We start from the raw sequence: 13225 nt of genomic DNA, 5'->3' as shown, positions 1-13225 counted from the left end.
TCTCTTCCCCCATCCCCCGCACCCCCCTCCCAAAATCAATAAATGTATCCTCAGGTGAGGATTAAAAAAATATACGTAAGCTATATTTAAGAGCAGTTTTATGTATTTATTTATTGATTTTTAGAGAGAGAGAAATATGATTTGTTTCACTTATTTATGCATTTATTGGTTGATTCTTGTATGTGCCCTGAACAGGGGTTGAACCTCATATGGTGTATCAGGCGGATGCTCTAAGCAACTGAACTACCCCGCCAGGGCCTAGAGCAGTTTTAAATTCACAACAAAGTTAAGCTGAAAGTATAGTTTTCATATATCCAGTTTCCTCTTCATTAACATAGCCTCCCCCACTATTAACATTTTGTAACAGATTGGTACATTTGTTACAAGAAATGACCAACACTAACACATTATCAATCAAAGTCCTTATTTACAATAGATTTCATTCTTGGTGTGGTGCTGTGGGTTGTGACAAATATAGTATGACACATATCCACCATGATAGTATAGTTCCACTGTCCTAAAACTCTACTGTGTTCTGCCCTGACTGGTGTAACTCAGTGGATTTAAGTGCTGGCCTGTGAACCAAAGGGTTGCTGGTTCGATTCTCAGTCAGGGCACATGCCTGGGTTGTGGTCCAGGTTCCCCAGTTGGGGGCGCACAAGACGCATCCACACATTGATGTTTCTTTAATCCCTCTCTCCCTTCCCATCTCTGTAAAAATAATAAATAAAATCTTTTAAAAAATATATGTGTTCTACCTGTTCATGTCTTCTTCCTCCCTGGCAACTACTGATCCCTCTCCCCGCCTTCCCCAGTTTCATATTTTTTGAGAATGTTATATACAGGGGTGGGCAAAAGTAGGTTTAAAGTTTTAATACAAATAATATGAGTAAATTGTTACACATACTCATAACTGTGAACCTACTTTTGCCAACCCTTGTATTTGGAATCAGTGTGTAACTATTTCACATTGGCTTCTTTTCACTTAGTAATAAGTATTCAAAGTTCCTTCATGTCTTTTTGTGGCTTGATAGCTCATTTCTTTTTAGCACTGAATAATATTTCATTGTTTGGATATACCACGGTTAGTTTAATTTTTGAAACATGTCTTGGTAGCTTCCAAGTTTTAGTGATTATGAATAAAGCTTCTGTAAACAGTGTGTGCAAGATTTTGTGTAGACAAAAGTTTTTAACTCATTTGGGTAAATACAAAGGAATGCAGTTGCTGGATCATTTGATAAGAATATGTTTAATTTTTTAAGAGGCTCCCAAACTGTCTTCCAAAGTGGCTGTACTGTTTTTCCTTCCTACCAGTGATGACTGAGAAATTCCTGTTGCTCCCTCATCCTTTTCAGCATTTGATATTTTTAGCATTTTGTATTTTAGCCATCCTAATACATAGTAGTATTTTGTTTTAATTTGCAACTCCCTAATGATATATGATGTTGAGCATCTTTTCATATGCTGATTTGCCATCTGTATGTATTTGGTGATGTGTCACTTAAGATTTTAAATTTTTAATTGGGTTTTTGTTTAATTTTAGGAGTTCTTGTATATTTTGGATAATAGTCTTTTATCGGATGTGTCTCTTGCAAATATTAGCTCCCAGTCTGTGGCTTGTCTTCTTACTCTCTTAACAGTGTCTTTGAAAGAACAGAAGTTTTAAGTTTTAATAAGTCCAGTTTATCAATTTTTCATGGACCATGTCTTTGGTATTGATCTAAAAATTCATCACCAAACACAAAGTCACCTAGTTTTTTGTTTGCTTTTAATGTTATTGGATGAGGCTACATTTATTTTGGTGGCAGGTGAAAAATGTTTTTTGCTTCACCTGCTTTTTTGGGAACTGATGGTATTTATTTATTTTTTAAAAATTTTATTGATGAAAGAAAGAGAGAGAAACATTGATCTGTTGTTCCACTTATTTATGCATTCATTGGTTGCTTCTTGTGTATACCCTGACTGGGGATGAACCTGCAGTTTTGGTGTATCAGGATGATACTCCAATCAACTGCGCTACCCAGCCAAGGAGGTATTTATGTTTTTGTATTAACATATTTTAGTCAGTGAGCCATTTTCTGTAGGGCAAATTTAATTCAGTTTAAATCTGCAAATTCATAGAGTTTTAGACCCAGAAATGACATAAAAGAGTGTCTAGTTCAAATCCTTCATTTTATAAGTGAATCCACAATGGATGGGAAACATAACATGATTTGTATGAGGTCATACAGCAAATTAGCAATACAGTCAGGACTTAGAATTTATGAGAACTGGTTTAAAGGACTGAAAAGATAGATGTGATCATTTTTCTTGTTTGAAAAGTACTCTTTTTTTTGGTTGTTGTTGTTGGTAGGTATTGTTCTTTGTGATGGGATATTGTGGTTCCTAATGTTTAAAATTTAGGGTATGTTTTAAAAGAAGTGAACAATATAAACTAGTGTTTATACTTTTCCAGTGTTGGTTGGTTTATTATGTAGATAAACAGTTACTCATAAATGAGAAATAATCTCTCAATTGCTAAGTTAGTTATAGTTATTTGTGGAATATTTCTTCTCGGGCTGCTTAAAGTCAGCTGTCACTAAAATCAGCAGGTGCTTATATATTTTTTAAAAAACTAAACTTTAGATGTTTATTAGATATTTTTCTTCATATATATTTTATCGGCTCCTGTTACATTTGCAGAATACCACTTGCTTAGTTCTCATTCACATAGTCTTACACAGTTGTAATCAATGAACTAACATTTTTTATTTTCCCCCTTTGATATAACTTAAAATTAACATAGTTTTAAAACTTTTTTTTGATAACTCCCTAATTATTGCTTTAATAAAATAGTCTTAAACTCTTCCCCTATTGGACATTTGTTTCTACTTTATATATATATATATATATATATATATATATATATATATATATATATATATACACACACACACACAGACCCTGGCTGGTTTGGCTCAGTGGATTGAGCGTCGGGCTGCGAGCTAAGTGTCGCTGGTTCGATCTTCCAGTCAGGGCACATCAGAGAAGGAAAACTCTTACTCCAAAAAACCTCCGCTGCCTTGCGGCATACCTCTTCAGGGGAAAGGCTAAGGGAGTAAACCCTGACAGAAAATCCGGAGCCGGAGTCCCTAAGGCGGTTTGACGTTGTAGTCAACACCGGCAACTCCTGCGGCGCACCTGAAGCCAAGCTGTATTGACTCCGTCTTTCCCTTGGACCCTTCAGCTGCGAAGAGAGGGGGCGTCTGCTGCATGGGCAACAGCAGACCCTCCATATCACCCTGCCCAGGCTCTGTAGCTTCAGCTTCACTGGAGAGGACACTCCAGCGTCATCGCAAGATGTCGATTCAACACGGGAGGAGACAGATACCGTGTCACTCCCGAGTCGGACTGCACAGCCATTCTCGGCGGTGCAGATAGACTCTTAAGAAGCTACACCATCGTCTCTCGAGACGGACGGCTGCCGACGATGACGATATATATATACACATTAGGGAAATGCTACAGTGCATATCATCTGCATTTTAAATTTGTAATGGCTGTGGAAAATGTGATACTCTTTTCCCAACGTTCCCCTTTGCCTTTTTTTTCCTGGAAAAAAAGAAAGTCACAAAGTAGCATAAGAGAGCATGAACTTTTAAATTATAGCAGTTTGGGTTTGGAATTTGGGCTTTACTTAGAATTAACTAAGCAAGCAGATTTCTTGCACCCTCTGAATTCTGCATTTGAAAATGGAAATAATGAATGATAAATCTATCTTATTGGGTCATTGTGAGCATTAATTAAGATAATGCCTGTGAAGGACACAATGCCTAATACCTATTAATAGGCACTCAAAAGATAACTTTACAAATATACTGTTTAGCAAGATTACAGGAGTAAATTCTTAAAATTGAGTTTCACTTTGAGCTTTATTTTCTAAATAAATCTCTAATTTAAATGGCAAATTCGTTTTTTTTAAAAAGGTATTTTTACTTTAAAAAATTATTTGTTTGTTTATTTATTTATTTATTTATTTTTAGAGGGGAGAATGGAGGGGGAAAGAGAGGGAGAGAAACATTGATGTGCCAGAGAAGATTGGTGGCCTCTTGCATGCCCCCAGCTGGGGACTTGGCCTACAACCCAGACACATGCCCTGACTGGGAATGGAACTGGTGGCCTTTTGGTTTGCAGGACAACTCCCAACCCACTAAAGCCATACAAGTCAGGGTTTTCTACCCTTTTTTTTAAAAAAAGATTTTATTTATTTATTTTTAGAAAGAGAGGAAGGGAGGAATAAAGAGAGGGAGAGAAACATTGATGTGCTAGAGATACATTGATCAGTTGCCTCTGGCATATCCCCAACTGGGGACCTGGCCCGCAAACCAGGCATGTGCCCTGACTGGGCATTGAACCAGCGACCTTTAGGTTCTCAGGCTGGCACTCAGTCCACTGAGCCACACCAGCCAGGGCAGGGAGGGCTTTTTACTTTTTAATGTATAAAATTTGTTGGTTTGATGGAAAGGTCATTTCATTTAAAATTTTAAGTTTCTGATGAAATTTTTATTTTTATGTTATTTTTTTGATAAGATTTTTAAATTTCTGAATCTAGATGGTTTGTTATTTTTTACCATTATTTTTTCTTATCTAAAATTATCAGTTCGTAAATTGAAATTTATTACAATTGCGATTACATTGTGGATGATCAGTAGATGCCTTTTAAAAATATATAGCCATGTTCTCAGTGGCAAGAGTGATTCTGGTGTCAATTATTGCAAAGACTGGCAGAAAATGAACTGAACTTATGGTCTGTTATATCTGATGATAAGCTTTTAAAAAATGTTTCAAATACCCAAACAGAAATGACAATCTTTTTTGTGTTTATCTTTGAATGTTTAAAAGGAAAACTGCATTTTTGAAATAATACAGTTTAAAATAAGTTTCTGATAAAAGAAAGGAACAAATTATTCCTATAAGCAATAACATGAATGAATTTCATTTGTATTATGCTAAATGAAAGAAACTATACTCAGAAAGTTATTATATGATTCCATTTATGACATTCTGGAAAAGGGAAAACTAGAGAAAACTGATCAGTGGTTGCCAGGGGCTATACGAGTTCTGTCCAGAAGGTATTCACCCATATAATACGAAAAATAGAGACATTTATTGAAGAATATATAAGAAACATTGTACATAGGACAATGATGCCTCAGTCCCCTTCAAAGTAGGCACCTTGGCACCTCACACAGTTCTCCCAGTCACCATCAGCTGCCCCGTCGTATTTTCCTGAATCTCATCGGCGGTCTGAAATCTCTTCCCTTTCAAAGGTGATTTTAGTTTTGGGAAAAGCTGAAAGTTGCAGGGCACCAAATCTGGGCTGTAGGGTGCTGAATCACCTGGGTGATTTGATGTTTCACCAAAAAAATGCACAAGACGTGATGCATGAGCAGCTGCATTGTCATGATGAAAGTGCCAATCAGCATTAACCCATAGCTTCGGCCTTCTGAATCATTCAAATAGTTTCTGCAGAGGAATGTTCAGGCTTAATGCAAAATTTGATGCAGATTCGTTGTTCTACTTGCTCAGTCATTTTGAATTCACCGGCCACACAGTACACACGCTCACTCAACAGTGTGTATTACCCGCACTGACTAGTACAGTGAAGTCATCATTGTTCACACAGGCCATTCCAGCCCACTCTCCTTGGCTACCAGGTTACATTGATGTTGTGCAAACTCATTCTTTCTATATTAACAATGGCTGGACTTTTCCAGACATACCTTATATATTGACTATTGTGGTTGCTACACTCTAATACATTTTGTTGAAACTGGAAGAACTGTACACCAATGAGGGTGAATTTCACTATATCTGAATACTTTTTTATTTTTTAATGAAAAAAGGGGGGGAGGAGTCAATCTTCCCCCTTAAAATATTCTTTAAGCATTAAAAATGTTTAAATCCTTTCTGTAAAATACATTATGGTGGTTGCATGAATATATGTTAAAATTTGTAGATCTACACATCAAAATAAAATTAAAAACATGCATAGACAGATCTAGAATACATAAGAAGCTGGTGCTAGAGGTTAAATCAGCTTTGGTAGTGACAAATTTTGGGACAATTCTTTTTTGATTGAAAGCATGCTTATCCTAAATTAAATACTTTGAAGGCCTAATTACTTTAAAAATAGTACCCAACTATTGGTGGGGTGAGATTTTTTTTAACATTAAATCATATAGAGCTCTGGCTGGTGTAGCTTAGTGGATTGACCTCTGGCCTGTGAACCAGGGGATCACTGCTTCAATTATCCATCAGGGCACATGCCCAGGTTGTGGGCCAGGTCGTGCGAGAGGCAACCAATTGATGTTTCTCTCACACATTGATGTTTCTCTCTCTTTCTTTCTCCCTCCCTCCCCCTCTCTAAAAATACAAAATAAATAAAATCTTTAAAAAATCATACAGAGCTGTAGAGTGAAAAAAAGAATTATGAGATTTGGCTAGATATTGGTGTTCTCTAGTATTGTGAGGTTTAAGTTAATTATTTGAATGTTTATCATGTAGGAATTTAGAAGTACTTTGTAGTTAACACTTTTTAAGTAACTTAATCTTTTAAATGTTGCAATAGAAGTTAAAATGCCAAGAGGCAAGTGTTATTTCTAAAAAGATCACTTAACAAAATACATGAGATTAATTTAAGACACACTTTCAGGACTGATAGCTATTTTTTCATATTTTTAGTATTTGTTGATGATTGCTTTTCCTCAGTATTGGAATACCTGATCTTAACTTCTATTTTATTTTTTAAGATTTGAATTTTTTTGCCTTTGAAAAACTGATTCCTGTCCTGTTATTCCTTCCTTCCTTTTGGAAAGATTTACCACACAACTTTGTTTTTATTTTTAGTATTTTTATAGTGGTAAAATACACATAAAATTTACCATTTTAGCTATTTTAAAGTGTACAGTTCAGTGGCAGTAAGTACACTGACAATGTTTCAGAACCATTATCATCACCACTATCTAGTTCCAGAACTTTCTCATTACTACCACACAATTTTAGCACTTAATTGTTCTCTAATGTTTAGTTGCTATATTAGATCTTGGGGATTGTAAGAGACAGACAAGACTCAGTTCTTGTTTTAAAGGACTTCATAGTGTGATGAAAGAAACAAGTAAGCACAAATTTATGGTAGTGTGGCAAATTGTGTTAGAGCTCTCTATGGTTAAAGTTTATTTATTCAACTAAAAGTTTGCCTTGAAAAAGCAAACTTTCTGTTAACATTCAATTTGTCATACCACTCCACACATTGAATTAATGTAGGCTAGACTGAAAATTAATTCAGGCTAGACTGAAGTCTAATCTTTTGACTGATACCACTTCAGGACTCAGATCCTCATTCCCTTTTACTTTGTAACAAGAAGGGAACAAGAAAATTGATATTCTGATTTAAAGCCAAATTACTAATTCTTCCTTTTAGTGGAGAAGAGAGATCAGGAAAAAACCACAATGAGAGAGAATTTCTAGCTGTCTCTACCTATCTTCAGTTGAACTGTTTTTGATTTATTCTAGTTGCGATGATAGCTCGCCTGATTATGGTCAAATATGGCATTGTACAGGCATGTTTATCTCTCTTGGCAAATCATTTGAGTAGTAGCTGTATTTGGGGTACTGTGTCAAGAGATTGTGTTTTTTAATTTCTTGAATCTTGGGAATTAAGTCTTGCTGATTTAAAATGGAATGTGTTAGCAGTTTCAGTTAAAAGCAAAGTTGTCAGCATTGAACAGTATTATAATATAAATTTTATTTGCATTTCTCTATGATATATTCTTTTTTAAAATATATTTTATTGATCATGCTATTATAGTTGTTCCAATATCCCCCCTTTGTCCCCCTCCGCCTGGTACCCCTTCCCTCCAGCAATCCCCCCCTTATTTCATGTCCATGGGTCATGCATATAAGTTCTTTGTCTTACCGATTTCCTATACTCTTCTTGACATCCCCCTGTCTATTTTGTACCTACCAATTATGTTACTCAATCTTTGCACCTTTTCCCCCATTCTCCCCTTCCCCCTCCCAGCTGATAACCCTCCAAATGCTCTCCATACTTATGATTTTGTTCCTGTTCAGGTTGTCTGCTTAGTTTGTTTTTTTAGATTCAGTTGTTGATAGTTGTGAATTTGTTGCCCTTTTTATATTCATAGTTTTGATTTTTTTTTTTCCTTAAATAAGTCCCTTTAACATTTCATGTAATGGTGGCTTGGTGATGATGAACACCTTTAGCTTTACCTTGTCTGAAAAGCACTTTATCTGTCTTTCCATTCTAAATGATAGCTTTACTGGATAGAGTAAACTTGGTTGTAGGTCCTTGCTTTTCATCACTTTGAATACTTCTTGCCTGCAAAGTTTCTTCTGCGAAATCATCTGATGGTCTTATGTGAACTCCTTTGTAGGTAGTTCTCTGCTTTTCTCTTGCTGCTGTTAAGATTCTCCCTTTATCTTTAGCCTTTGGCATTTTAATTACGATGTGTCTTGGTGTGGTCCTCTTTGGGTCCAACTTGTTTGGATCTCTGTGCTTCCTGGACTTGTATGTCTGTTTCTTTCACCAAATTAGGGAAGTTTTCTTTCATTATTTTTCAGATAAATTTTCAATTTCTTATTCTTTCTCTTCTCATTCTGGCAACCCTGTGATTCGGATGTTGGTATGTTTAAAGTTGTCCCAGAAGTTCCTAAGCCTGTTCTCATGTTCCTTCATTCATTCATTTATTCATTTCCTTCCTGATTGAATGCTTTTTCCTTCCTGTGTCCCAAATCATTGGTTTGTTTCTCAGCTTCCTCCCCTCCACTGTTGGTTCCCTATAGATTTTCTTTATTTCACTTCATGTAACCTTCGTCTCTTCCCTTGTTTTTGCCGTACTCAGTGAGTTCTTTGAGCATCCTGATCACTGATGTTTTGAGCTCTGCATCTGATAGGTTGGTTAGCTTTGTCTCATTTAGTATTTTCTAGGGTTTTGTTCTGTTCTTTTTGGGGGCCATATTTCTTTGCCTCCTCAATTTGGTAGCCTCCCTGTGTTTGTTTCTGTGTATTAGGTAGAGCTGCTTTGACTCCCTGTAAAAGGCACCTGTAAATTGTGTGGGGTGGAGCCTTAGGTAATTACCAGGACAGGGCAACATGCTTTACTGATTTGTGGCTCTGTGTTGGGAGAGGGCTCTGGGAGGGGGCAATGCCTGGTTTCTGGATGGAGGTTTGCCTGGCACTAGCCCCGTTTCCAGACACTTCACCCACTTCCCGTATGCAACTGGTGCCCTTCCAGCTGTTGCCCTGATGAAATCCCAGAGTGGGTCCGTCTGTGTATGTTCTAAGTCTGTGCAGGTCCTTTAAATGAATTCTCCTGAAAATCCAGCAGTTCCTTCCGCCACCCCAACCCCCACTGGTTTTTACAGCCAGAAGTTATAGGGATATATCTTCCCAGTGCTGGAACCCTGGGCTGCACAGTGTTGCCTGGGGCTGGGGTGGCTTGCTCCCAATTTTTATCCACCACATGTGAATGTAGGACCGCTCCTTCTGCCACCCTGAGTCTCTGCACCTCTCTGCCCCTCCTACCTGTCTGGATGAATGTGGCTTCTTTAAATCCTTGGTTGTCAGACTCGTACAGCTCAGTTTTCTGACAGTTCTGGTTGTAATTGTTTTGAGAAGTAGTTGTAACTGTGGTTGTGCAAGGAAGCGAAGTATGTCTCCTTATGCTTCCATCTTGATTGGAAGTCCCTATGACATATATTCTTTAGTACAAGATTGGGTCCTTTGTTTTTAAGATTCTGCAGTCTTACTAATATAGTTGATCTAAGAAAGCTGATATTTATACAGTTGGTAGTGTTTTAGCAATATCAATGCTTGTCTTAGGAAGAAGAGATCACATTACTAGACTCCTAATAAATTGTTTAGATTTTTTAGAAGCCTGAATTTGTGGCACAGTTTTGGCTGTCTACTACAAAAGAGTAAAAAGTTAAAATAACCCCTTATTTTATTGCTTTTGAAAAAATAACTGTAGTCTTATTCTTTCAGGGTAATCATTTTGATCAGTATGAAGAAGGACATTTGGAAATTGAACAAGCCTCACTTGACAAGCCTATTGAATCGGTAAGATGATCAGTGCTTAATTTTGGGTCATCGCTAGTTAGGTAGTGTTCGTGTGACACTTGATGTGAATGAAGTTAAAACTTAATAAAGTAACTTACAGTATAGTCTAGAGCCATTTTCATGCATGCCTGACAGTAATCAAATAGAGTTTGGGGTATAATCTAATATGTTGGGATATCAGTCTGAAAAATCTGGAAATAATTTAGAATTTTGATAAAAAATATCATTTTGGCCCATCCTGTTAAGGATAGCAGGTTAAAAGTTTAGTGCTTTTATTAATTGAATAAAGGAGTAAAATGTATTTTGATCCTTTAAAAGCTTCACTTTTCCTGGGCAGCACAATCATATAATGTTCGATTAGGAATAGTTAAGGACTAACACATTTTATTTACCAGACTCTTGTGAAACATTATAAATTTGGTTTCTATAGCTTGAGATGTCTGGGTTTTATCAAAAGTTGATTCTTTCCTTCTAGCTCTTTACATAGTTTAGTTTTGGATATTGATAGAAAGCAATACATTAAGGAGATTTAGTTTTCTGACTCTTAATTTTTAAAAAAATCTTCATTTTTGATCATTGTTTTTATTTTGAGGAGCCCTTTATTTTCAAATTACACGGTCCATTGTTAAAATGTCTAAACTTGTCAGTATTGTCAGTATTTAATATTTGTGCTTAAGTGTACATATTTAATATGGGTTTCAGTGAGTTATTTAAGCTTGAGTGAAACATGATCAGAGAGGGAATCTTAAACCTTTATAAAAATCAAGACATCCCCTCTCTCCCTTTAAGAAACACTAGCTTCTTCTCCTCCCTCAGGAAAATAAGGCAATTTAGAGAGCACAGATATTTTAACTTCAGCTTTTATTTTCACAACTGTAACATAGTAAAGGATCAACATATATTTATGTTCCTAATTAGGTTGGTGTTGTGTGTTTGTGTGTGTGTTTAGATGTTTACAGAAATTTACACAACTTGGGGTGTTCGACATTTTTCTTCCACAGCAGTTGGCCCATATTAGCTAAGCAGCCATGATCTGGTTTGTATTGCACGGTCTGCTTTTTTTTTAATTTCTTCTCTAGGGTTTCTTTCTCCCCCACCTCCCCTTCTTATTTCTGTTCTTCTGGTCCAGTGAACACTGCATTTAGTACCTTCTGTCTTAACGTGCTGGCATGATGCTAGACTTAGGCATGGCAGTAATTAATGACGCATGTGATAATGCTGCAGAGGTAGAATTCACATCTGATGTACTGAAAGCCCAGTCTTGTTTCAACTTACGGATAAATGCCAAGCCCCTTTTGCTCAGTTAAAAAATCACTGACGTTTTTGCCTTGTTCTATATCATCTTGGGAATTATCACAAGGCAGAATTTTACAATGAAGTCTGTAGGCTAACTACTCAGCATCTTGTACTTTAAAAATAATTTCATTTTCCTATTTTAATTTGAATTTTGGGGGGGTCAAAGTTTAAGAACAGAACTAGAAGGAAGGTCCAAGTACCATATTCTACAAGGTACATGGTTGGTTAATAGTCTCACACAGGCTATAATTCTGTGGGTACTCTGCCTTAACAGTAATAGGAAATTTAATTAGACTGAGTTTTCAGCCTAGTATTTATTATCATTATACTCAACAAAGATTTTTAAATTAAATGGTATATAACATTTTAAGCCTTCTTTTATGGCTAATTTTAAGGGTTTTGGAACATTCATTCCTTTGGCACGTGAGATTAATATTCTTTTTTCTCTCACACTGTCCAGGATTTTTTTCCAGCACACGTCATAGGGAGAACACTATCAGAAGAAAATCTGAGTGAAGAATATTTTTAGAGTGGAATTGATAAATGTCTCATTTATTAAATAGTATTGTCTTCCTGACTTAAAATTGTAAATTATACAGCACTCAGACTGTATATTTAATTTTTAAATAAAAAAGCATATGTTCAGAGATATATATCAATAAATTATACTTCTAATACAAATTTGTTCCTGAAATATATAAATATATTTATTATTTGTGCTGTGGTAGTTTAAATAGGAGGAGGAACTTCATAGCCTATGTTTTATGTTAAATAGAGGTGGGACACACAAGATAGGGGGATTTTATTTCTGTTATGAAATCATTTGGGGATAAATTTTAAGTTTATAAAGACATTTAAAATGATTGGCATTAAAGTAGGTAGTGTGGTATCCCCACTTCCTCCACACCCTCCCTTCAAAAAAAGGAAGTGCCCTATAACATAAGGAATGCCCACCGAGTAGGTGTGTATTTAGTTTTATGACTGGCTGGCTATATTGAGCTGTCTTGTTCTAAGGGGGGAAATAGTTGCTTCAAACACAGAAAGAGTCTCTGCTGAATTAAAATCTTTCTCTGCAGCAATATCTATGAGAGGTGCTGACTGTTTTGCTACAGCATGCAACTCAAAAGTGGCTGGAAATATGCAGCTTTGGGAGTCTACAGATCATTGCAGGAGCTAAAGGTCTAGTCATTTTTTTTTTTATTTAACAAAGGTAATCTGCAGCAGCTGGTAACCGTGGAAGTCTCTGCACAGGTTTGTGCCAAGAATTTGCCTGTTTGAAAGGTTATTGTGAGTATAGGATTAAGGTCTTTTGTTTTGTAATAGGGTAAATTTGTTGCAAACCAGCAAGATGGGAAATGAGATACAAAGATGCAATAATGCATTATGCTTTTAGTAAACTTCTGAAGCTTGGATTTGTTAGTGAGATGATAGAGGTATTTTAATTTCAATCAGGAAATGTTGAAAGCACTTAAAAACCTAGCATTTTTAAAGTATTTCATAATCTTTGTTATAAAGCTATATTTTAACCAATGAAATATAGTAAAATTTCTGGTCAAGAATAAAATACCATCTAAGAAAATTATGAAAGAATCACTAGACAACCTGTTTATATGAATTAAGGAGAAGGGGGAAAGTGTTAACATTTTACCCTTATTACAAAAAACTTTACAGAACTTGAATTTTAAGTTGTTGCTTAATGAGGTTTTTTTGGTCCCAGCTATAATAATTATGACCTTCACGTACTTAAAGATAAAATATTTAGAAAACAAATAAAACTTAATCTAAAGATGTAGATTGCCCAATCTAGGA

At 35.9% G+C, this 13225-nt stretch overlaps 1 protein-coding gene across 3 annotated transcripts in view; it reads left to right on the top strand.

Annotated features, from left to right (window-relative positions):
- Window positions 1–13225, top strand: part of GPATCH8 (G-patch domain containing 8) — a 79201-nt gene that overhangs the window by 14625 nt on the left and 51351 nt on the right. The window contains exons 1-2 of one of the 3 annotated variants that reach the window (XM_090291535.1): window positions 10105–10120; window positions 11122–11156. Coding sequence is in view for 1 of the 3 variants with exons in the window: in XM_090291534.1 (XP_090147660.1) it covers window positions 10046–10120 (75 nt within the window). In the remaining 2 variants the exon portion in view is untranslated. Of the gene's footprint in view, window positions 1–10045; window positions 10121–11121; window positions 11157–13225 lie in introns of those variants that run through there. The other 2 variants (XM_090291534.1, XM_090291536.1) reach the window with 2 other exon arrangements.

This window comes from Furipterus horrens, unplaced genomic scaffold (genome assembly GCF_987537825.1).
Source record: "Furipterus horrens unplaced genomic scaffold, mFurHor1.1.pri manual_scaffold_11, whole genome shotgun sequence".
In the NCBI taxonomy this organism is placed as follows: Eukaryota; Metazoa; Chordata; class Mammalia; order Chiroptera; family Furipteridae; genus Furipterus; species Furipterus horrens.
This window is presented reverse-complemented; position numbering and strand designations above follow the sequence as displayed.